This window comes from Simochromis diagramma, unplaced genomic scaffold (genome assembly GCF_900408965.1).
Source record: "Simochromis diagramma unplaced genomic scaffold, fSimDia1.1 OVJJ01000344.1, whole genome shotgun sequence".
Classification (NCBI taxonomy): domain Eukaryota; kingdom Metazoa; phylum Chordata; class Actinopteri; order Cichliformes; family Cichlidae; genus Simochromis; species Simochromis diagramma.
This window is the reverse complement of record NW_024387375.1, coordinates 508,062-531,709: the sequence shown is the minus strand read 5'-3', so window position 1 is coordinate 531,709 and position 23,648 is coordinate 508,062. Positions and strand designations below refer to the sequence as shown.

General features: G+C 40.7%; 1 protein-coding gene and 2 long non-coding RNA genes across 3 annotated transcripts; 1 reads left to right on the top strand and 2 right to left on the bottom strand.

The window, feature by feature from the left end:
* The first annotated feature begins 9,138 nt into the window (after positions 1-9,138).
* Positions 9,139-10,230, top strand: LOC120719567. Its single transcript, XR_005692718.1, has 3 exons — positions 9,139-9,433; positions 10,028-10,119; positions 10,209-10,230. It is a non-coding gene; the product is annotated as an uncharacterized LOC120719567 (long non-coding RNA).
* Positions 10,231-16,975: 6,745 nt separating this feature from the next.
* Positions 16,976-18,247, bottom strand: LOC120719566. The gene is made up of 4 exons (XR_005692717.1): positions 17,921-18,247; positions 17,615-17,754; positions 17,166-17,398; positions 16,976-17,053 (listed from the first exon to the last, which is right to left on the bottom strand). It is a non-coding gene; the product is annotated as an uncharacterized LOC120719566 (long non-coding RNA).
* Positions 18,248-20,808: 2,561 nt separating this feature from the next.
* Positions 20,809-22,257, bottom strand: LOC120719553 (extracellular calcium-sensing receptor-like). Its single transcript, XM_040008838.1, has one exon. The coding sequence runs from the start codon at positions 21,828-21,830 to the stop codon at positions 20,871-20,873; it is 960 nt and encodes a 319-aa protein (XP_039864772.1). The 5' UTR covers positions 21,831-22,257; the 3' UTR covers positions 20,809-20,870.
* Between the last annotated feature and the right edge of the window lie 1,391 nt (positions 22,258-23,648).

Here is a 23,648-nt window from a genome sequence, read left to right as displayed (position 1 = left end):
TAAATCATCCTAGGTGAACTTAAACACATTTGTTCCCCTTTTGTTAAGACATAGAAAAACGCACCACACAAAAATACTGCAAAAGGAAACGATCGCCTTATATACATAGTGTATTAACTCAAAATACACATTTCACTTAAAAATTAAGATGTGAAAATGTGAATAAATCAACTTGTTAGAGATATTCTTCTCCTGTTGAAAAAAACCCAAAAAAGAAATAAATAAGTCTTCTCATCAGATATTGATGCTTCTTTCCTGTGTGACAAGAAATTGGAGACAGATGTTTGTTTGTTTGTTTTTTAAGTTAATTCCCAATAAAACTGTTTTATTGCTAACTACATTGCTGTCTGTATTATTGCCGAAGTCCTAAATGATCACCTTTAAAGTGTTTGTGCTAATAACATCATGTACAGTCAGCCAGGCATGGAGAACAGCACTGACTGGGAGAGGCTTTGAACAGATTGATTGATTGATTGATTGATTGAATCTTTATTTTGAACATGTTGAAAAAGTACAACAAAATAGAATTAAAAGAGACAAATGAACAAAGCAAAACAAAAGGAAAACGAGCAACCACAACTCCAAATAACGTTCATGTTCAAAAAGGAGCAGGAAGAAGCATAAACTTATTTAATCCCACCCCTTTTCCACTATCTAGTATCAATAGACTACAGAAATACCTCCTTGCAATTACATTATATGTTATCTGTAATTTTTTTAAATTTTTTTTTATATATATACATATATGTTTCTATCTATCCATACATACGTATATACACACATACGCACATATACACATTTTCAATAACCCCATTAACACCTCAAGGATACACAACCTACAAATATATACATATACCCATACCAACATACCCGTGCACGCGCACACACATGAAAATATTAGACAAGAACACCCTCACATAGTTCAATTCAGCAGACTTTAAGAATGCACAAGCATCTACTTAAAATCTATTGAATTTATCACCTGTGATACCATTATGTACAATTCTAATGTATTTTATTCATCTCCCTTAAATAAACAGGCAGCCTTAAAGTATGAAATATTCATATACAAATACACATATAAATGTGTCTACTGTCTCAGTGGCTGATAGTGCCCCACAGGCCTCAGTGTGAGCTTGAAGCCATTTATAATTGTGGCGGGGCGTGGCTTGCGGTGCCGTGCAGGGAGGGCAGACGCACCTGCATGGCATCCGCAATCATGCCCCGCCTACTTAAATACTGTAGTGGGTCCTGCGTGTGGTTGTTGTGGTTGGTACGTTGAGCTGGCAGCGGGAGAGCTGCAGCTCTGTGTGTATTGTGGACAGCAACCGTCAAGTATTAATAAAGAATGATTAAAATGCCACTGGGTCTGCGTGGTCGTTTACAGTGGTGCCGAAACCCGGGAAGGGAGGCACGGCAGACCCAGGACTGGGCCAGCAGAGGGAGGAGCTGGTGCAAATGGTGGCCAAGCTGGCGGCCCCCAGGTTGCGACCAGCCAGGGACCAGCCTGCCGCTGCACCCATCCCCACTCCACGGGTGGGAGTGGCTTGTGCCCGGCAGGGGCCTGCGCCCATTCCTGCTCCCCGGAGGAGGGATGTGGAGCAACTGCTGGGCCCACCACCAGCTCACCCACCTGCCCAGCCCGAGCCGGAGGTCAGCGCGGGGAGAGTGCGCGTGCCGGTGTTCGAGGAGGCGCGTGAAGGTCTGCGCATGCCGGTGGTCAAGGAGGTGCGCGAGGGTCCACACCTGCCCGGTGAGGAGGAGGATGAGAAGGTGGAGGAGCTACTCGAGCCGGGAGTGGCGGTGCAGGAGGTGCCGCGTGAGGGGCTGCTTCAGCCGGGAGCGGCGGCGGCGGAGGAGTCCGAGGTCCCCGTGCCAAGGGAGCCTGCTCGGCTGGAGGGCTAGCTGTGTGACGGCCCCGCCAAGTCTGAGGGCGGCGTGCTCGCCAGACCGGCCTCATCTCCACCAGAGGCCGGCGCACCAATTGATCTTAGGTCGGCCCAGTCACCTGTGAGCCGTGACCACCTGCCACGCGACTGACCTCCGGACCAGCTTTGCCAGCGCCGCTGGAGCGGGCGACCACCTGAACTCACACCCCCCTGTCGCTGGACCTGGAGCTGGGGATGCCAACGGTCTCTCTCCTGCTCGCGGGGGGAGGGGAGTAGGTTTGGCCGGATGGCTCCCCGGCCTCAGTCGGGCGATGGGGGTATGTGGCGGGGCGTGGCTTGCGGTGCCGTGCAGTGACGGCAGACGCACCTGCATGGTATCCGCAATCATGCCCCGCCTACTTAAATACTGTAGTGGGTCCTGTGTGTGGTTGTTGTGGTTGGTACGTTGAGCTGGCAGCGGGAGAGCTGCAGCTTTGTGTGTATTGTGGACAGCAACTGTCAAGTATTAATAAAGAATGATTAAAATGCCACTGGGTCTGCCGTGGTCGTTTACAATAATGTTTAAGTAGTTTAATGTGTAGGTGCTGAGGATAAACACATTTTGAATGAAAGCCGGGGAACTTTGGTAGCACAGAAACAAGTGGCTATTCTTTGTGACCATATGGATCGGTCCCTCATATTACCACTATTTCACCCAAAGGCACCAAGTTAACAGTTTAAAGTGCAGCAATACACACAAATATAAACAGTATTTGGTGACAACTTTGCTTTCAGCCTCTAACCCTCTGGGGTCCAGGGTATAATTGGCCGTTTTTGACTACTTTTGATTTGGCCTCTATATTTCACCTTTAAAAACTGTTTATCTTGCCAATCTCTTATTTTCTCATTTGGACATACTTTACATACATACACAATTTATCTAAATTCAGACAAAATTCCGAGTAGAAAAGTGATATTTTTGACTGTAAAAACCACAAACATGTTTACCGAATCATTTTCATAACTTGAAATGCAAATAGAAATTGTACATTTTAAAAAAATATGCACAAGTTTTGCAACAACAAAGTTATATGGTACTATTTACCTAAAAATGCAGCCAAGGCTCAGACGTTTTTTATATAACCATTTCAAACTATTTACAGAACAATCAGGTGTGCTGCATCAAATAAGAAGGCACACAAATTATTTATGCAACTCCAAAAAATAGTTTGTGTCCACTATAACACAGATGAGAACAGCGCAGGGATAAATCCTGCAGGTCTGACAGCAGGTGTGTCACTCCTGTTTTCCATGTGAGGACAGCGTTTACACTGCAATTTGCCTTTGGTGGCTTTTTTGCAGCAACTGTGACATTCACTAGTAGAACTGACACACAAAACAAAACAACGACTACACTACACACTAACTACACTAGAAAACACACTAACTTGAGACTCCAAACACGGTAAACGTCACAAATCTCTCACGTACCAAAACTCTCTCTCTTTCGCTCACTCACTTTCTATCGCTGGTCACTCCTAAAACTTCCCCCTCTTCCCAAACAACCAAATGCCACATGTTGCCATATCATTTTTTGATTGGTCGACATGGTACATTTTTCGACCAATAGGGAAGGAGTGTTTTTTCTTTTTCGTTTTTCACTCACAAGCAAAGCGTGTTTGCTAGCACTCTCCCTAGAAAACGCAGTTTTTACCGTGTTTCCCAGAGTAAATGCCACTGTTTTATTTAAAAAAAAAACATCGGTTTTACGTGGCCTATCAACATAATTTAAAACCTGGTATATAGTTTGAAGTCCGCACGTTCCACCCAAGTTGAAATGGAGACTCTGGGTCCATCGACCCCAGAGGGTTAATCAGAAAGCCTTAAGTTGGCTAGTTATGTATCGGGCTAATGTTTAAAGCTTTCACTTGAGTAAATTAACTCATATTACTGCTAAGGAATGTTAGCTAAGTTCACAGCATATTCCATAATAGCGCTGGCATATTGCATCACACTCAGTGGATTTCAATCATTTCTCCAGCGAGTTTAATAGCTAGCAAAATAATAATCATAATTTTGAAAAAATAGCATGTGTAACGTACACGTACTGGAAAATTATTTACTAGGACTCACCTATCATATGACTAGAGAGCGCAAACTCCGCCATTGTCGTTTTCCATCAAACACTCATTAAAACGGCAACCTACAGGTATGTTAGTGCACTCATCACCGACTGTCCAAGGGAGGGGCGGGGTCACATGTTGAAACAGACAGAGGCGCAAGGCACGGGGAAATTTTGCTTGTACATTTTGGGACTCATTTTATTTCTCTATCTGATAAGAAAACTATTCAATCAGATAGTTATTTGTGTTGAATGAAATACAGTTACACTTTCAAGCAGTTTTAAGCACCACATCTGAAATTCAAGCACTTCAAACCTTGAAAAGACAACATTAAAATTCAAGCATTTTTAAGGATTTCAAGCACCCGTACGAACCCTGACTAATCCCCCTCAGAGACATTTATACTGGCAGACCCGTACCCCAACCCCCCCGGTAAACGCTACAGGTCCATCAAGATGAAGACAAACAGACTCAATAGAAGTCTGTCAAACATGCCCTACCTCCACCCTGATTGGAGGTGTGCCATGGGCATTACACCTTATTTATAAACTGTATATCTGTGTATACTTTAATGAAACCAACATTCCTACCTCTTTAAACTGTATTTACTGTAACACTATTTAACCCCCCCCCCCACACACACACACACACTCAATGTGTATGTGTGTGTATGTGTGTATGCATGGGTGTATCCGTCTGTATTCAGGTGTATGTATAGCTTGTACATATCTTTCTTGTGTAAATGTAAATTTGTCTGTGTTATAGTGTAAATACTTATGCTATTGTGTACTTCACACACATGGAGAGATGCTAAACTGTAACAATGACAATAAAGAGCTACTCAATTCTATTCTATTCTATTCTTCTACTTAAGTATAGAATGTCTGTAGTTTTGCAAACTCTGCCAGCCTCCTGCGGACTTCATGCTGCCACCACTATGGCGTTATTTTTGTGCCACTATTCTGAGCGCACGTAAAAAAAAATTGAGCGCACGTAAAAAAAAAATTGCAGGTGCAAGTGTTGCATTTTGAGGAGAAATTTATTTTGAGCGTACAAAAGCTGAATTTGAGTGAACAAAATTCATTGCTGCGTGCAAAAAACATATTTCAGTGTTTGCGCTTATCCATATACACACACAATAGCACCCCCTCTCGCTCAGTTTTTCATTTGCGCTTGCTCGCAATGTGTTGCTTGCGCTCACAACATTCTCTGCTTTGTACGCTCAACTCTCTGTACACTGTTATAAGTGTGCCACAAAACCAACCAATCACAAACTTGGTTTCAAAAATTCTGATTGGCTCTTACGGTCTCCAATCAGCTCGCTAGCTACTGCATTCCGGAAACACTGTCCGAAATGTAGCTAAATCCAGCTAAATTCTATTAAACCCCAATTTGCGGATAATATTTTTAATTATTTTATTTTAAAATATATTATTTTTTAAGACTATTGTTGGTGTAGTATAATGTAGTTGCATCATACAACCATGCCATCTGACTCATTTTTCCAAATTATATTTGAGTAGCTCTCTTTTATGTCGTCGAATACTGAACAGCAGCACGAAAACAGCATGTCCCGGCCACATGTAAGTAATATAAAATCATTTTGTACATTATTATTCGCTTGATAACTGACGTTAGCTAATTTGAAAACTATGCAAACTTGAAAAATGATGTACCTCATGTAGTTTGTTTTATGGGTTGTTTATTTTTGTCTGAGATACATCATTTCATTGTATTTTTCTAATTACTTGTCCATGTTCTTTGCTGCTTTTAACAGGACATACTGAGACAGCAAATGATGCATAGACTCCTCCCTAAACTGGAAGCTGCTTTAAACCAACAACCACTAAATCTGGATTATTTGGAGTTCTTGACTCGTCATGAGCTTGTTCTATTTGAATCTTTCTCTCAGCAAATAGGCGGTCTGTCAGAGATTACCAGTGTTGGGGAGTAACGGAATACATGTACCGCCGTTACGTATTTAAAATACAAAATATGAGTAACTGTATTCCGTTACAGTTACCGTTTAAAAAGGTGGTATTCAGAATACAGTTACTTTGTTGAAATAAATGGATTACACTGCGGTACTTTCCTGTTTCATTTTGTCGCGGGTCAGGCCTGTTTGGGTTTTGTTTGACAGCTAAGTTCTGTTGTTCCAGGCGGCAGCGTTACGGTTGCCATGGTTACAGGGCAACGCTCTCTCTCTCTCTCTGCGACTGTGTGTTTCCTGGGTGAGAGAGCGCCTTTTCGTTGTTGTTGTTGTGCTAAGCTAACAGGCAGAATGCTACAAGCATAGCTCTAAAGAATGTAGCATCATGGGCAGTGTAGTCCGTGTTGCAGGGAGAATGGACTGCCATACACGTTATGGGTCTGTGAGCGCGACGAGGGAGAAAAAGGGGAGTGGAAAAGTACGAGTTGTCATCGAGGAAAAACGGGAGCTGGAAGCATGTAAATATTATAATAACCACTGCAGCCAAACAGAGAGCCTGACAAGCCCAGTTGTAAGTAAGCTATTAAGACTCGACTGTACACCGTGTTCGTGTTTTCCTCCGAAAACAATAAGTTCCGTTGGAGCAGTCTTTCAACGCCTCTCTCTGTCAAGAAAAGTTGACCCACACAACAAAGTAAAGCTATTTTTCAGCTACGAGCCGACAGGGACCCCGCCGTATTAGTCAGAGGTCCCTTTACTACAGTTCGGAGTCGCGGACCTTCAGTAATAGTAATAAATCACACAGCAATAGTACATTCACGTTGTTGTAAAAAGCATGATAATATATTAAGTAATCCAAAGTATTCAGAATACGTTACTGTCATTGAGTAACGTAACAGAATACGTTACAGAATACATTTTGGGGCATGTATTCTGTATTCTGTAATGGAATACATTTTAAAAGTAACCTTCCCAACACTGGAGATTACAGAGGCTCTACAAAATGTTCATCATCTGGTTCAGTGTTAAATTAATCAGCTCTGTGGCCATTATTGAACTGGAAACAGAAGTTGGTCTGGGACCTGGCCACCCCAAAATCGTAAGTAAGTAAGTAAGTAAAATTTATTTATATAGCACATTTCACAGATAAAAATCACAAAGTGCTTTACAATAAGATCAGACATACAAGTTAAAATTAATTAAAAGCCCGTTTGTATAAAAATGTCTTCAGCTGCTTTTTAAAGGAGTCAGTAGAGTCTAGACAGCGTAAAGACAACGGCAGAGAGTTCCACAGCCTAGGTGCCAGTGCCTGAAAAGCCCGATCCCCACGTGTTTTAAATCTAGTACGTGGGACCACCAGTAGCCTCTGACCTGAAGACCTAAGTGCTCGGGATGAAGCATGAGGTTTCAGCAGGTCAGAGATATACTGGGGAGCTTCACCATGCAGAGCTCTAAAAGTTACAACTAAAATTTTAAAATGAACCCTAAAATTTACAGGCAACCAATGAAGAGAAGCCAAAACTGGAGTAATGTGTGACCTCTTGTTTGTACCAGTTAAAAGTCTTGCCGCTGCATTCTGTACAGACTGAAGGCGATCCAGAGCTGATTTGTTAAGACACGTAAAAAGACCCTTACAATAATCCAAACGAGAAGAGATAAAAGCATGAATAATCATCTCAAGTTCTGCCTTTGACACCAGTAGCCTGAGTTTAGAAATGTTTCTTAGATGATAAAAACAGTTCCGGACAAGTTGTTTAGAGTGTTTCTCAAGAGACATTGAACTGTCAAATATAACACCTAAGTTTCTGAGACTCGACTGAAATGAAGGGTCTAAAAAACTGATATGCTGCCTAATTTCTGAGAGCATGTGATCAGGTGCAATAATCAAAGTTTCTGTTTTATCTGCATTTAACTGAAGGAAATTGTCATTTAACCATTGTTTGATTTCTGACAGACAATTATTTAAACAAGACAATTTATACAACTCAGAAGCTTTGAAAGAACAGTACAACTGAATGTCATCAGCATAGAGATGATAAGAAATATTATTGTAACGTCTGATAATGTGGCCTAGAGGGAGGATATACAGCAAAAAGAGAATAGGACCTAAAACAGATCCTTGAGGTACCCCAGAAGACAGAACTGATGTTTCCGACAGCACATGATTTATACAGACAGTAAAGGATCTCTCAGATAGATACGACATAAACCATTTTAAAACAACGCCAGTAATCCCAAACAAGTCCTTCAGCCTATTTATCATGATGCTGTGATCAACAGTATCAAAAGCAGAGCTGAGATCCAACATAACCAGAACAGTGTACTCTCCAGAGTCTGCTGCCATCAGAATGTCACTAGACACTTTAAGCAAAGCGGTTTCAGTGGAGTGCAATTTGCGGAAACCAGACTGGAAAATGTCCAGAACATTGTTCTTTTCCAAAAAGTTGTTAAGTTGTTCTGCAACTGTTTTTTCCAAAATCTTTGACACCAATGGAAGTTTTGATATTGGCCTGTAACTGCTTGGAAGAGATGGGTCCAAATTTGGTTTCTTTAATATTGGTTCAACAATAGCTTGTTTAAAATCGTACTAGAGAGAGAAAAACTCAAGAATTTGTTGAACATTCAGCTGCCAGTCAGCTGCATTGCTAAATGTCTTGGTGTTTCAAGAAGAACAATCTACAGGAGGATGCAAGAATTTGACTTGTCTGTGAGAGGAACATACAGCACAATGAATGACCAAGAGCTGGACAACATCATATCGGCTATCAAAAATCAGATGCCAAATGGTTCAAGGACATTTGGTTTCTATGGGTCTCCGTGTTCAGTGGTGGAGAATGATGGCCTCCATGCATCGAGTTGATGCTGTAGGGATCTTCAAACGGATCACAGAACTAGGCTGTGTTGTGCGAAGAAGCTACTCGGTGCGAGGCCCTCTCTCCCTGGTCCACATAGACACAAATCACAAGCTAATAAGGTAAAATACCCACTTATATAGCTCTAACACAAGTTGGGCAGAAAGATGCACGTTATACTTTAAATCTGCTTTAATCAACCTTATCTGATAGGTCTTTCAGTGTATTTATAATATTTTAAAAAGCACTTGATAGAGTAATATTAAGTAAAAGGATTACAGGATGTGTAACAAAACCAGTAATATTGTTAATTGTAAATTTTCTTGAGCAATTATTTACACTTTGTATATCGATAGTTTCCATGATAACAAGCCTATCAACACATAATATGTTAAGTGCTCCAGAAAACTTAAAAAAAAAATCATGACAAGAGAAATAAAGTATTTAGTCTCATTGAACTTATAAACATATAAAAATGTTGGTATTATTTTCAGCACACCTGACAAGTGTCCAGTTTAAGTCAGTGGCAAGTGTGCATACTGAAAAATGTATTTTCAATGTCTTACATGTTCTGCAAATCAAGCCTTAGTGAGATTGTTTTCCCTCTGAAACAGGTACAATGTTGTGATCGTTGGTGGAGTGGATGGCTACTCAAGGAAGGTAAAATTTTAACTGTTATGTAGAATATCCTGTCTTCCTTCTCTCACCCCAACCGGTCGCAGCAGATGGCCGCCCCTCCCTGAGCCTGGTTCTGCCGGAGGTTTCTTCCTGTTAAAAGGGAGTTTTTCCTTCCCACTGTCGCCAAAGTGCTTGCTCATAGGGGTCATATGATTGTTGGGTTTTTCTCTGTATCTATGAAGCGCCTTGAGGCGACTTTTGTTGTGATTTGGCGCTATATAAATAAAATTGAATTGAATTGAATTGAATATTTGGTAGTTTTGAAATGAGAGCTTTATTAGGTTATTTTTTATGAACATCAATTATTCAGCAAGCCAACATAGTGGACAATTTGCAATTTTTTTTTTAAATTTATAATCAGTTCTTTACAAAAAAAGGTTCAACTAAAAGGCCATTTTCATTTTTTGATAAGTACTACCAATATTGATGTATAGACTACTCAAGCTTTGAATTATGGTTATGAACATAGAACCGTACCATATTCCTTGAACACTTATTATGAAACTGCATTATTAACTGAAAAACTATACATCATCTGAAACCAGATCTTTAATTTTCCATTTGTTTTTACTGCAGGTCCTGTACTTGGATGCAGCAACTAACAACAGGGCAAAAACTGCATTCTCATTTTTCCTGAGATCAGCCCAGCTTCACGGCTTGCCATCAAGGTTTTATGCCCTGATTTAATTTATATGCTAGCAACAAGTTTCATTAAAGAAAACTTTAAAAATTCCTTAAAAATGTATTTTTATCATAGGGTTAGGGCAGATCAAGGAGTAGAAAACCTGGACATTGCACATTTCATGTTTGCCACAAGAGGAACAGGGAGAGCGAGTTTCATATCAGAGGTTAGTCTTTTGATGTTTTTTATATTATTATTGACTGCATGGGTAGATTGTTGTAGCAGTTCTGATATTGATTTGAAGTATGAAATACCTGAAATCCAAATTCAAATGTATTTACAGAGTAGAACGACTTTGGCGTGATGTCTGGATTGCAGTCACTAGCAAGTACCATGATATTCTTCACTCACTCGAGGAGGATGGCCTGCTTGACATTTCAGATGTCATTCATCTCTTTGGTGTCCACTACATCTTTGTCCCTCGACTCCGAGCAGATCTTGTCACCTTTGTTGGAGGATGGAATAATCATCCCCTCAGGACAGAAGGCGGTCTCACTCCTGAACAGCTCTGGTGTATGGGACAGCTACAAGAGCTGGACGAGGGCGAGAGACTTGAGGTACCAGATCATAATCTGATTTTTTTTAATTTATTTATTTAAATGTTGAATTTCAAAATTTTAGTTAGCAGTCAACTCTGCTTTTCTGAAATTAACAAATTAAACACTTGTAGCACATCTGGGAGATACTTCTGGTGATTTTATACATTCTTGCTTATCAATTACCACTAATCTAAATTACAGTAAGAAGAACATGAAAACAAAGGCATTCTTTTTAAATTGTTGTATTTAATGGAAAAAACGCTTACACAAAATAACATTCCTCCCAAAAGTACCTATTCTGGAATAATGACCATTATATATGTTTGTGGATTTGAAGGAGCTTCAGGATCCAGGCATTGACTGGGAGAGTGCTGTACTGCAAGAAGAATCTAACAGCACAGTTGTGGTTCCTGAAGTTGAATGCCCACTGGATGAGGAAACCCTGGAGGGACTTCAGAGAACTATTAATCCCTTGGAACATTCTGAGTCACACGGTCATGACCTGTACATACAATTCTTGCTACAGGTGTCAAACCAACAGTGACACTTAACATGGACGTGAAAGTCAACGTTCTTTTAAGTTCTCAAATACTGGATTTCTTTGCTAAAACATTCAGATTACAAGTAGACAAGCAAACAAAGCACTTGCTTATTATCTATCAACGTAGGACCCTACACAAAGTTTTGAAGTCTTGTCATTTTCATGAAACGGCTACGAACAGCTAATGTTTAGAAACATTTTTACTCATTTAGTTTCCAAATTACAAGACAACAATGTGTTAAACTCTGTGGAATCCACCACCATATTTAACTGCTGCACTCATTATGGTTTTAAACACTGTGTAAGTGTCCAGATGCTGCACTGGAAAAGTCACAAGTGCATGCACTCACAACTGGGTAACAAATGGAGTGATCTCCCAGCCGCTCCTTACATTCGTGGTCAAACTTGCATGTTATTTTGAAATGTCTCTTTTCATCAGGAAGGATGGGAACATGGGACTGGCCGGTCATCCACTGGAGCACATGGTGGACAGCAAGAGACTCTGATTTTTCACCACCTGCACCGCCTGTGTTTCCATCTGTGATGTTTGAAAATGTTTCTGAAGTCTTTTCTAAATAAAAAGCAATCTGGATTACAATGTTTTAAATTAACAACTAAGAATACTTTTTAGTGCCCTGCATGTTAAAGCAAGAACATTTAACAGATGCATACGGTATATATACAATACTATAGGTGTCATGAACCGAAGTTCAGCGCACAAGCTGGACCTAGAAGCAGAGCCAACACACACAGGAGTACGAGAAAATAAACTTTATTTTAACTGAAGGTGTCCCGGGAGGGTAGAAGGAAAACATGCGTGAAACTAGAGAAACCAAGGGACCGGGAGATGAGTCGCGCAGGAACGCCGAAAACGGGACTGTGGGAGGCTGCAACAGAAAAAGGAAAAGAATTATTGGGGCGCGGGGAAATAGCAGCATACGTGGGGGAAGAGTATGAGTCTTACGGTGACAGCGGGGCCGTGGGAGCCGGAGGGAGGGGTGAGGGTCCGCGGGGGGAGCTCCAGGAAAGTCGAGGTGGCGAGTACTGAAGGCGATCCAAATTCCAGACGGGCAGGTGGACAGGCAGGTGGCTCAAAAAAACACGCCGAGTTGTTATCTGAGTGCACAGGACAGAATTAGCGCTAGTTCAGACAGATGAGTTTTCACAATCGCTTTCCCGCAGGTGTACGTTACCGCTGTGAGACAACTACGGACTGGCGTGGAGCAGCAGGCTGGGCTGGATCAAATAGTCCACCTGATGATCGCCTGGGATGGGGTGCAGGTGTGGAGTTAACCCGTGGGCGTGGGCATCCCATCAGCTCCTCGGACGCCGGGCCGCGGACCATGACAATAGGTATATACAGCTCATCATAATGAAATCAGTGTCTGGCTGTAAATAAGGAAATAAAGTAGGTTATATTTTAGATATATTGTTCATTCAAAACTAATAAATAAATACAGGATAACTACAATACAGATAAGTGGATTGTCTTTGGATCAGACTGAAGCTGCTATGTTAATACTTACTTTGAGGATTTTCCCAGGAACAAACAAACTGTGGCAAGCTTCAGGATTTACAGCCATCAGGTTCACAAGACCATACAGTTCCATGCCCTTTCGGAGCTGCTGTAGCTTTGGAATCAGTCTTGTTGTAGAGTGTAAGACAATGGCACTTAAAAAAAACAAACAAAATGAAAAACTAGTTGGGGATGGGGGGGTGGGTTAATGATCTTTCTGATTTTTTCTCCCTTACCGGATCATGCTTTCCTTACTATCCATCTTTATCTGGTTTGTGTATCCACAGTTGACAATTTCATCAGCCCACATCATCAGAGACTGTATGTCTGCTGCATCTTCAACCTGGAAATGTATAATGTGAAAGAGGAAATACAGAAGGTTAAAAGTGTTTAAAAACACCATACTCATAATATATCATGTGCCAGAGCTAAACCAGGTACTCACTTTGCGGATGAGCAGGGAAGATTCCACATCTGCAACATCCTCCTTAGACAAACAGCTGAAATCAACCTCTCCTGAGCAGAGGAAATTGTAGCACCATTCTTTGAAAAAGGCAGGAGATGGGCCTCCTTGGGCGAGGCTGACTGCAATTATTTCACCAACAGTTCTGTGTAGACAAATTATTATAATTCATTTTCAGGTAACATTTACAAAAATATCGGATGCGTATTAAATGTAATACACAAAGCTCGTATGTAACCAACCTGAAGTTTTCAGTATCAAGATCGGTCAGAGAATACTTGGGGTTTTTGCCCTTGTTCTCAGGTCCTTCAAAGAATCTGCTTTCAATACCTGAAATCATGTCTTTCATACAAAAAATATCCGCATTTTTAAGTTATCCATTATATATTGACACTAGGACAAAACAGGTAATAGGCAACTCACCACTCAAAAACTCTTTCCTAAGTGCTCCTGTATCCACCCCTGCCTCTCCAATGAAAACCACCCTAAGAACACTGGTGGGAGATGCAGCTTTTTTTCTCTGCCACTGGAGAATGCCTCTGTCTGGAAGGTCTTCTCTGTCCACACACAACTTAAATTCTGTTGTGGTGTCGACTTGTTGTTCAAGGCAACGCAATACATCTTCCACGCTTAACAAAAACAGGGTAGAAAACATCCTAAGTTCTCAAAGAAAAATAATCATCTTTAGATTAAAAGAGGCTACCACGCTAAACGTGATTAGAAATTATTGCAGCAACCTTTAACAATAATTTAAAGTAGTGTGATCATAAAATGTTTTATATGAAATTAAACCCCAGTTATTGTGTAAAAGATCTTACACATAATTTTAACAAATGGTTCTGCACAATAGTGTGTATATGAACTATAATAGAGCAAAAAGTACCTGTCTGTTGTGCATACTGAAGTTTGAGCTGGTGTCCCTGTAGTTTGGTCATTTTCTTCAGGCACCATGCATTGAAAGCTGTTGACGAAACAAAGTTAAAAAAAACAAAAACAAAAAAAAAAACTACATATGTTTGCGTGGACTGTTACTGATTAACATTTTTTCATAAACGGCTGAAAAAAGATTACCTATCCCCACACAGACTCGCATGGACTGTGATCTCATCTTCAGGAAAATCCTTAGTGCATATTGGACAAATAACCTACAATTTCAAAAAAGGGGTACATGTTATGCATAGTGGGAAAAAGATCATTACCGATACAAAATTCATTGTAGTTACTATGGTTTTTAGTAATGTGCTAGGTTTACCTTGCATTTGCTTTTCACAATGCATAACTCCGATTCCTGCAGAATCAAAAAACAGTAATTGTGATACTATATTATTTAATCAAAATTGCTCATTTTGATTTCATCAAAATTGTCTCACCTCATCATCAGTCTTATCAGGAGAGAATTTTCCTTTGCACGTATTGATGTGTACTGCAAGCATCTGCAGAGGCATAACTTCATTACACTGGTAACATATCTTCTTTGGCATCTTTGAAAAGTGCTGTGAGTCGGGAGGTAGAGGAGATGTGTCTAATGTTTCCTGAAGAGGTACTATGTAAAAAGTGGATTTGCCACCTCCTGACACAGCTTTCAGTGTTTTGACAGAATATCCTTCTGTTTCAGGTGGGATTACAGTGAGCTTTCGTCGACCACCGCCACCTTTATTGACAGAAAAATAGCATAAACAATCAAGCAGCAAAAGTATCAACCAGGGGCGGTGCGTGGGGGTGGCTTACTGGGCTTAAGCCCGGGTTGTTTTGTCAGAAGCCCGGGGTCTTTTGGAGTGTAATTTTTTCATAGTTAGATGCCTGGCTGACAACTGTATAAAACAAAAAGTGCAAGCAATATTCGAAGCACATAGTGCACACTGTGGGAATTTACGACTGTGCGTGAATCCCCCCTGATATTGGTATGATCCGAGCTCAGGCACTAAGCAACTGAGCGAGGGGGTGGGGCAGCTGCTGCCTGTGAGTGCGCTGTTGGAGAAACGGAGCCAGCCATACTAAGGAGAGCTTAAGTTTGACCAGGTACCAAAGCAAATCATTCGTACCGTACAAATAATCTAAATATGACGGTGAATCACGAAAGATTGATATCAAACTGATCACTTGACCAATATTACGTTACTTGCTCTTCAAGTGAATCAACAAATGGCGAAATGAAAAGCCGAACAAATGCTATTTTTTTAGAGAGTCTTAGCTTACGTGTGTTTATTTCATATTTTCAGTTCTTACCCTCCCCGACTAAATCGGTTTCAGTTATGTACTGAAATATAAGAATGGACATTAGAGGCTTCTTTCAAAGAAAAAACTCAGGTAAATGTTATTTTATATATTATGCTTTGTATGTTGTTTAGTATATTTCTATGCAAAACAAGAGGGATTTCAGTACACAGCAGGATATTCACATTTGTAACCAGATATTTACATACACTTTAGGGAGAAAACATAAAACATTTTTACTGTACAACATCAATTTAGAGTAAACTTTTGTTTTAGATAAATATTGAAATATATTTTGAATTAGTTAAATGTCAGAATAAAGAGAGACAGAGCTGTCTATTTTTTATCACTTTGATCAAAATTAGGAGCACATATACACTAAGTTTATTGTTAATTAATAAGAAACTCCAGATGATTCCATTCTGAGCTGAAGAAGCTCCTGATAGGTTAGTAGAGTCCATGTGAGTAAATTGGTGGCACACCTGTGGATGCATATAAGGCAAAACACAGAGCCTGTTTCTGTGACATGGGAAAATCCAGAGATGTCAACCAAAACACCAGGAACAGAACTGTGGAGCTCCATAAGTGTGGCTCAGTTTGAATACAATTTGGTGCCATTTGCAATTAAGAAATACAGATAGTTTCTCTCTTTACTCTTAAAGTTAACAAATGTGTTTTTTATATTTATCAATCTAAAAAAATAAACATTTAGTCTGATTTGATGTTACAATTAAAAAATTGTTTGTGTTTTGATCTGAAGAGTATGTAAATATCTGGTTTTCCCTGTATATTTGATGATTGTCAGCACAAAGAGGGAGAGAGAGGAGAATGAGGACAGAACAGAGATGAACAAGAGCAGGTGAGACACACATGTTAGTCAAATGGTTGTTTACCAAAAGTATCACCGTATCATAGGTCCTCATGTATCTCGTACCTAGTGTTTCTTTTTAGGTTTGCTATTTTTCAAATTCTACATTTATTAAGTTATGCAGGCTTGTTTGCACAACAAGGCTGAATAATTATATAAACGTTTCTCAATCTAAATAGTGGACTTTGGTAGAATTAAAAAAACAAGTGTAGTGCAGGTATATGATGATTTTTAGTGCTAGTATCATCTAGTTCTGATTCTGGTTCTGTCTTGGTTAAATCCCAAGTAGTCCTGATTTTGAACTGTTGTAGTCCTGTTTTAATTCTGGATCAGTTCTGGGTCTAGTTGAATTGGGGTTTAGTCCTCGTGTCTTGATACAGCCCTGACCTTGTTCTGCCTTGCTGCTTAATTAAAAAACTAGTTTAAGGTGTCCTGCACATGTGATATATATTTTTCCCTATATGAAGTCATTCTTTTTTGAACAAAACTCAAAACAGAGCCTATTAATCTTTCAGTCATTTCTAACCCCCCCCCCCAAAAAAAAAAAAAAAAAAAAATCCCACATGCATACTACCCTTTAGGGCTAAGCCCCGGGTGTTTCAAATGTCTGGCTCCGCCTCTGGTATCAACTACATAATCATAATGCAGTATGAGCACGCAAGAATGCCAAAAGAAACACATAAAAATTGAATTAACAACAAACCTGTTGCCTTATGCAAGAGCCATCCTCCACAAAGATATTCCATTTTTGGAAAGGTTTCTTCCAGAAGTCTAGAAATCTTAGTTAAAAACACAGTTAAGCAGAATGGAACACTAAATGGACTGTGGCATATGATTCAGGCTAAATGCGTTTGCCAATGACTGATTTTAATACTGACTGCACAAACTTACCTCTGCATGGTCACCATCTTCTGGAAGAGACACTGTTTGTCTCCCCATGCCAGCTTGTAGGAGTTCAAGCTCCTCAGCTGGCAAAGGTGTGTAGGATGTAATTTTTGATTTTTGACAGCAAATAAAAACTGATGCCTGTGGTCTTACTGCCTGCCTTAACACGCTGCTTAGTAGATGTTAAACATCTCTTTTTACCACGGCTCAAGTGTGATTTGAAATATCCTGGAAATGATCTGTGTGATGAAAATGCATGAGTTTAAAAAATGCAGTGTTGCATAACATAAGGGTTATTGTTTAATAAAGTTATTAAATATGACATCAGTCCTTAATAGCACATTTTAATTTAAAAATCAATGTTGATAAATCCACAAACCAAATAACTTTAACAGAAAAGATTGCAAAAAGTTAAAAAAAACACCAAAAAAACCCCACACAAAACAAGCAAAAACCTTGTCATCTCTTGCTGGATAGTCAGATTTCTAGGCTCCGGCTGCCCACTCTCTGTTGGCCTCCCTGAAGGATTTGTGGATATGTTGTTAAGCAGCAAAGACACCAGATTTCTTACTGCTGACTCAACTGCACCATTACCCTAAAAAACATGATTAGGATACACTGCCTCAGTAAGACAACTACACTGGTAATTACCCATAAGGCTAGCTTAAACTCTACAGCTGCATCTGTAACTACAATTTCACAGCATATTAAACAGAAAGGACAGCAAATTACTAAATTCACAAAAAAAAATTTAAACTCACCTGATACTGTGGTGTAGTATTATTGGAGCCATTGTTTGATTCTGCCATCTCTTCTTTAGCTGCAGAGTAAATCAAAAATCCCTCTATCTGCAAGAAGCGAGGCTGAGTGGACAGTGTTTCTGGTGTCCGGAAGGCAGTAGCTAGCGAGCTGATTGGAGACCGTAAGAGCCAATCAGAATTTTTGAAATCAAGTCTGTGATTGGTTGGTTTTGTGGCACACTTATAACGGTGTACAGAGAGTTGAGCGTACGAAGCAGAGAATGTTGTGAGCGCAAGCAACACATTGCGAGCAAGCGCAAATGAAAAAACTGAGCGAGAGGGGGTACTATTGTGTGTGTATATGGATAAGCGCAAACACTGAAATATGTTTTTTGCACGCAGCAATGAATTTTGTTCACTCAAATTCAGCTTTTGTACGCTCAAAATAAATTTCTCTTCAAAATGCAACACTTGCACCTGTTGCACCTGCAATTTTTTTTTACGTGCCCTCAATTCTTTTTTCGTGCGCTCAGAATAGTGGCACAAAAATAACGCCATACATCACCGCCATCTGCCATGGACTACCCTGTCTGCTCTGTCTCCGCCATCTAGACCATTGGGTCCTGCCTCATCCCAGCCAGAGGCCTCGGGTTTCAGGTTTCATGTTCTCACATGTCACGTTCTGTGTACCTAGTGTTTAGTGTTTAGGTTTTCCCATTTTAGTTTTTGTTAGTTTAATCTTAGTCTCTCTTTATTTTGTATTTTGTGCAGTCGAAAATAAAAGTCTTGCTTTACGGTCCAGTTCCGTCTCCATTGTCTGCATGTGGGTCCACTCTTTCTGCACTCCACCTGGTCTGCCATCCCAGACCTGACAATTAGTTTATAATTCTTAAATCTTAATCCTAAATCCTTAGTTATTTAATAATTTATATCATGAAAGATAAAGATTCCTTTATTGTAGCTGTAGCTGGGCATTGTACATTGAAATTGGAGCAGACCATGTTTCAGCAGAGCTTATGTTTTAGCAGATTAGTATACACACTGTAATGATGGTTAAAGGTTATTTTACTGTGTTAGAAAAAAATGGTAAATGGCCTGCATTTGTATAGCGCTTTATTCAGTCCCTAAGGACCCCAAAGCGTTTTACACTACATTCAGTCATTCACCCATTCACACAGTGGCAATGGCAAGCTACATTGTAGCCACAGCTGCCCTGGGGCGCACTGACAGAGGCGAGGCTGCTGGACACTGGCGCCACCAGGCCCTCTGACCACCACCAGTAGGCAAACATAGGGTTAGCATCTTGCCCAAGGATATTTGACATGCAGCCAGGAGGCAGCCTGGGATCGAACCACTGACCTTTTGATTAGTGGTTGAACTGCTCTGCCACCTGAGCTACAGCCACCCCAGGTTAGGTTGGCTATCTCTGTGCACTGTTGTTGTTTTGTTAAAGATACATGTTTGGTTGTGCTGCAGGAAGAAGTGAGTTAGTGTGTGCGGGAAAGGGAGGGGGGTTCTTGTTGCTGTTGTCCGGAGCTGGAGGAAGTGGGTTGTACCAGAAGACTCTCCCCGGGGATAACGGCCTGTTTGCCTGTACTTATTTAATAAACTGATAAACTGAGGTCAAAACCGTCTGGTGCTTGAGAGCATATGGGAACGTTACACTGGTGTCAGAAGTGAAGAGAAAACAAATAAAAAACCTGACACCTGGAGCTGTTGCTGGCGACACTGATCGACACAAGACGGGGGATGTTGCCAGACAAGATTAAGAAAGAGATTCAGGAGAGGGAACTTCGTCTGCACTCACCTGCCCATAGAGTGAGGGAAATGGCGCTGTGGCTGTCGGCTCAGGCTGGATTTTCTCCAGGTTTGACTAGACTCTTTTCTATTGATTAATCTTTTTGCGCCATGACCATGGTTTCAGCGGGACAGAGTTGTCATCGCATGGCGCGCCGTCACGTGATGTAAACAAACATGGTGGCACCCAGCAAGCTGCGGCGAACATAAAAACGCAGGACGCCACGGGAAGTGGCCAAGGGACCATGTAGGTGGGAGTACAAAGGCCAGGGAGACCGACACCCCCACACCACCTCCATTACCACCCAGTGCAGTCGTTGCTGTGGGCTGGACCCAGGCTGGTGACTTTTGCCATGTTCCGGTGACGATTGCAGGGGTGTCCTGTATGGTCCTCCTGGACACAGGGTCCAATGCAACACTGGTCCGACCTGATATCGTCCCAACTGGAGCTGTGCAACCAAGTAATGTGCAACTTAGAACTGTGACTGGTGACCTGGCCCCAATTAGAGGGAGGGGAATGTTCCAGTTTAAGGTGGGGGACCTCGGTGTACCTTATGCTGTCTGGGTGGCTGGCGTGCAGTACGCCTGCATCCTTGGACTGGACTTTTTGCAAGCCATCAGTGGTGTACTGGACCTGGGCAAAGGCTTTCTAATACTCCCTGAAGGGAAGAGGGTGCAGCTTATCCCTCGCCCGGTCTGCCACAGGGATCCCAGGATTGACGAGTTTGGTAAACCTTGGTACAAAGGTTAAAGGTTATTTTACTGTGTTAGGTTGGCTATCTCTGTGCACTGTTGTTGTTTCTTTAAGATACATGTTTGGTTGTGATGCAGGAAGAAGTGAGTTAGTGTGTGCGGGAAGGGGAGGGGGGGTTCTTGTTGTTGTTGTCCAAAGCTGGAGGGAGTTGAGCTCCCTCCAGCTTCCTCCCTCCAGGCCTATAATGAACATTACAGGCCTCTCTCATCTTTTTAAGTGGGAGAACTTGCACAATTGGTGGCTGACTAAATACGGTTTTGCCCCACTATATGTTTCTCAGTGAACATCAGTTCCAGAAAGACCAAATACCCTGGAATATAACATAACAGTATGAAACCATATTTATTACTTTGTTCATTTAGACAATGTATTTTTTTTAGTTGCGTATAAGCTTAAATAAAAAAAATATCTGGACGTTTTCTACTGTATATGAAAAATCTGTGTTCCATTGCGGCGAGCCATTATAGCTTTCTTTGTGTTCAACTCTGGTCTCAACAGGATTATGTAACATTTGGGTCCAAACAATGTGACCAAGAGTCCAAAACTTGAGGCCAAGATGGCAAATACCTCCACTGCATCTGCATAATTTCCTGGTGAGCTGATATAAACAGGAACAAAGGCTACCCACACAGCACAGAAGATCAGCATGCTGAATGTGATGAGTTTGGCCTCATTAAAACTATCAGGGAGATTCCTCACCAGGAATGCAATTAGAAAACTGAGGAAAGCTAGCATCCCAATATAGCCCAATAACACTGCAAAACCAACAGTTGACCCAACTGCACACTCATAAATGATTTTATCATTGTGGTATTGGGTGTTTTTATGTGGAGTTGGAGAGGAAGAGACAAGCCAGGTAGTGCAGATGGCTGCTTGAATAGCTGTAAGAAACAGAACTGTTCCTCTCTGCTGCATAGCACCAAACCACTTCAGACTGGTTCCCCCTCCTGGCTTGGAGGCTTTGAACACAGCCAGAACTACCATGGTTTTTACCAGGATGCATGAGACACACAGCACAAAGCTGATCCCAAATGCTGCATGCCTGAGTTGGCATGTCCATAGCCTAGGTCGTCCAATGAACAGCAGTGAACAAAGGAAACACAACTTGAGTGACAGCAATAGCTGAAAACTAAGTTCTGAATTGTTGGCACGTATTATAGGTGTTCTGCGATGGTAGAAAAAGATTCCTAGAACAATAACACATATAAATGTTCCCAGCAGTGAAGTTGCTGTCAAGCAAATACCCAGAGGCTCATGGTAGGAGAGGAACTCTGTCTTCTTAGGAACACAGTGGTCACGCTGGGGGTTTGACCAAAAATCCTCTGGACAACTGGTGCACTCCAAGGAATCTACAAAAAGGGGGAAGATGGTATCATACATACTATGTTTAATATGAATCTAATTAAATATGCAGCGGTAAAAGATAAAAACTCACTGCTCGTGTTAGTGATTTTTCCCTCAGAACAAGGGATGCAGTCAAAACAGCATTTGGGTTCCTCCTTCTTTCTCACCATGTGGGTACCAGGAGGACAGCTCTCACTACATACTGATCGAGGTGGCTATAGGATGAAATTAAATATTACCTGCCAGAATTACATATATTATGTAATACATATATGTGCCAAAATATAAAAGTCTAAAAACCATATCTAACCTTTTTGGATTCAAAGTTCCAGAAGATTTTGTCTTCATCAAGTATGAGTTCTTCACCTTTGAAAGCGGACCTCTTAACCTCACCCACAGTTTGAATTTTAATGTTTCCATCAGGGAGCCACAACCAGTTCATCACATCATAAATTGGCACCACATCACCATTCTCATCAAATGACACTTGATCACCAAATGGAGTGGTAAAATTGACCATTTCCAAATAATAAATAAGCTGTTAAAAAGGGATTTATAATAAATAAATAATTTTTCATAGTGCAAACAGTGGCACCTGGTATAATCAAATATAACATTAAATTGGATTTATATAAACATATAAAATTATTACAATCTAACTCAAAATCAAAGATCGCACATCACTAATACTGCTGTATATGCATACTGGTTTACGATCTCTCAGATCTAAATATATTAACCATTACTCCAGTTCAGAAGGATGAAAACATCTTTTTAGCTCATTCAAACTTTTTCATGGTTTGTCTTTCGTATTTACTCTACTGTGTGCATTCTGTTCTGAAAGTAATTATAGGGCAAAAGATCTTCGCATTTAATGGAGTGCAATTTGATATCAAACCTGCCACGGTTCCAATGTTTGCAATGTGGCACAGCTGTGGCCATGGAAAGGTCCTCTTCCTGGCTTGCACCGTAACATGTCATCAAGGGAATATGCTAAAGCATATACAGCTTTGTACACATTGTATTCTGGCCGGAGGTTGGAAATATCCAAAAACTCAGAGTCCACATGATCCAGATCTTCCTCTCCAGTGCATAATGTACCTCTACCTTCTACCCAGCCTGTTGGAGCTGGTGCAAATCTGCACTTAAATGTGAATTCCCAAAACTGATTCACCTGAAATTTATTGAAAATGATTTTTACAAATAATAAAAATATATACATCTTGGACATATGATAAGAAAGAGTTCAGCTCTCACCATGCTATTTCCATAGCTGTTATTGTGATGTAGGTCAGGACGTATTTGTAAGAGGAATTCCCTGAGCCCTGGTATTTCTCCTCGACGAATTGCAATGCCCAGTGTTCCACCCAGATATGGCATGAGCTGAGGTGTTTGGAGCACAGTAGCTTCTGTCCAGGCTTCACTGGCCATCCACTGTAGGCCAGTTAGATTTTGCCTCACTACCTGTGCATTGTATTATACAAAATCTGTAATGTGATATTGTAGCTCAAAACTACTTTAGTGACATAATATTACAGTAGATGCAGTAGATGCTCATGATGCAAATTAATTCTACATGACTAGTTTTTACTACACATTCACACAGACATATAAAACATGTTTTGCACAGTCTAATGATTTTTATTCTTGCAACTAGTAATAATTAAATTGTTTTAAACCCAAACCTCTTCCATAAGGTTTACTATGCGACTATGATGTGCAAAGACAATGACAACTCGAGCTGAGGACATTTTCATCACATTCACAATCCTCCTGAGTTCATCCATGTCTTTGTCCCAGGGTAAAATCTCGAAGTAAGCCAGGCATCCTTCACCCGACAGACTGAGATCAGAT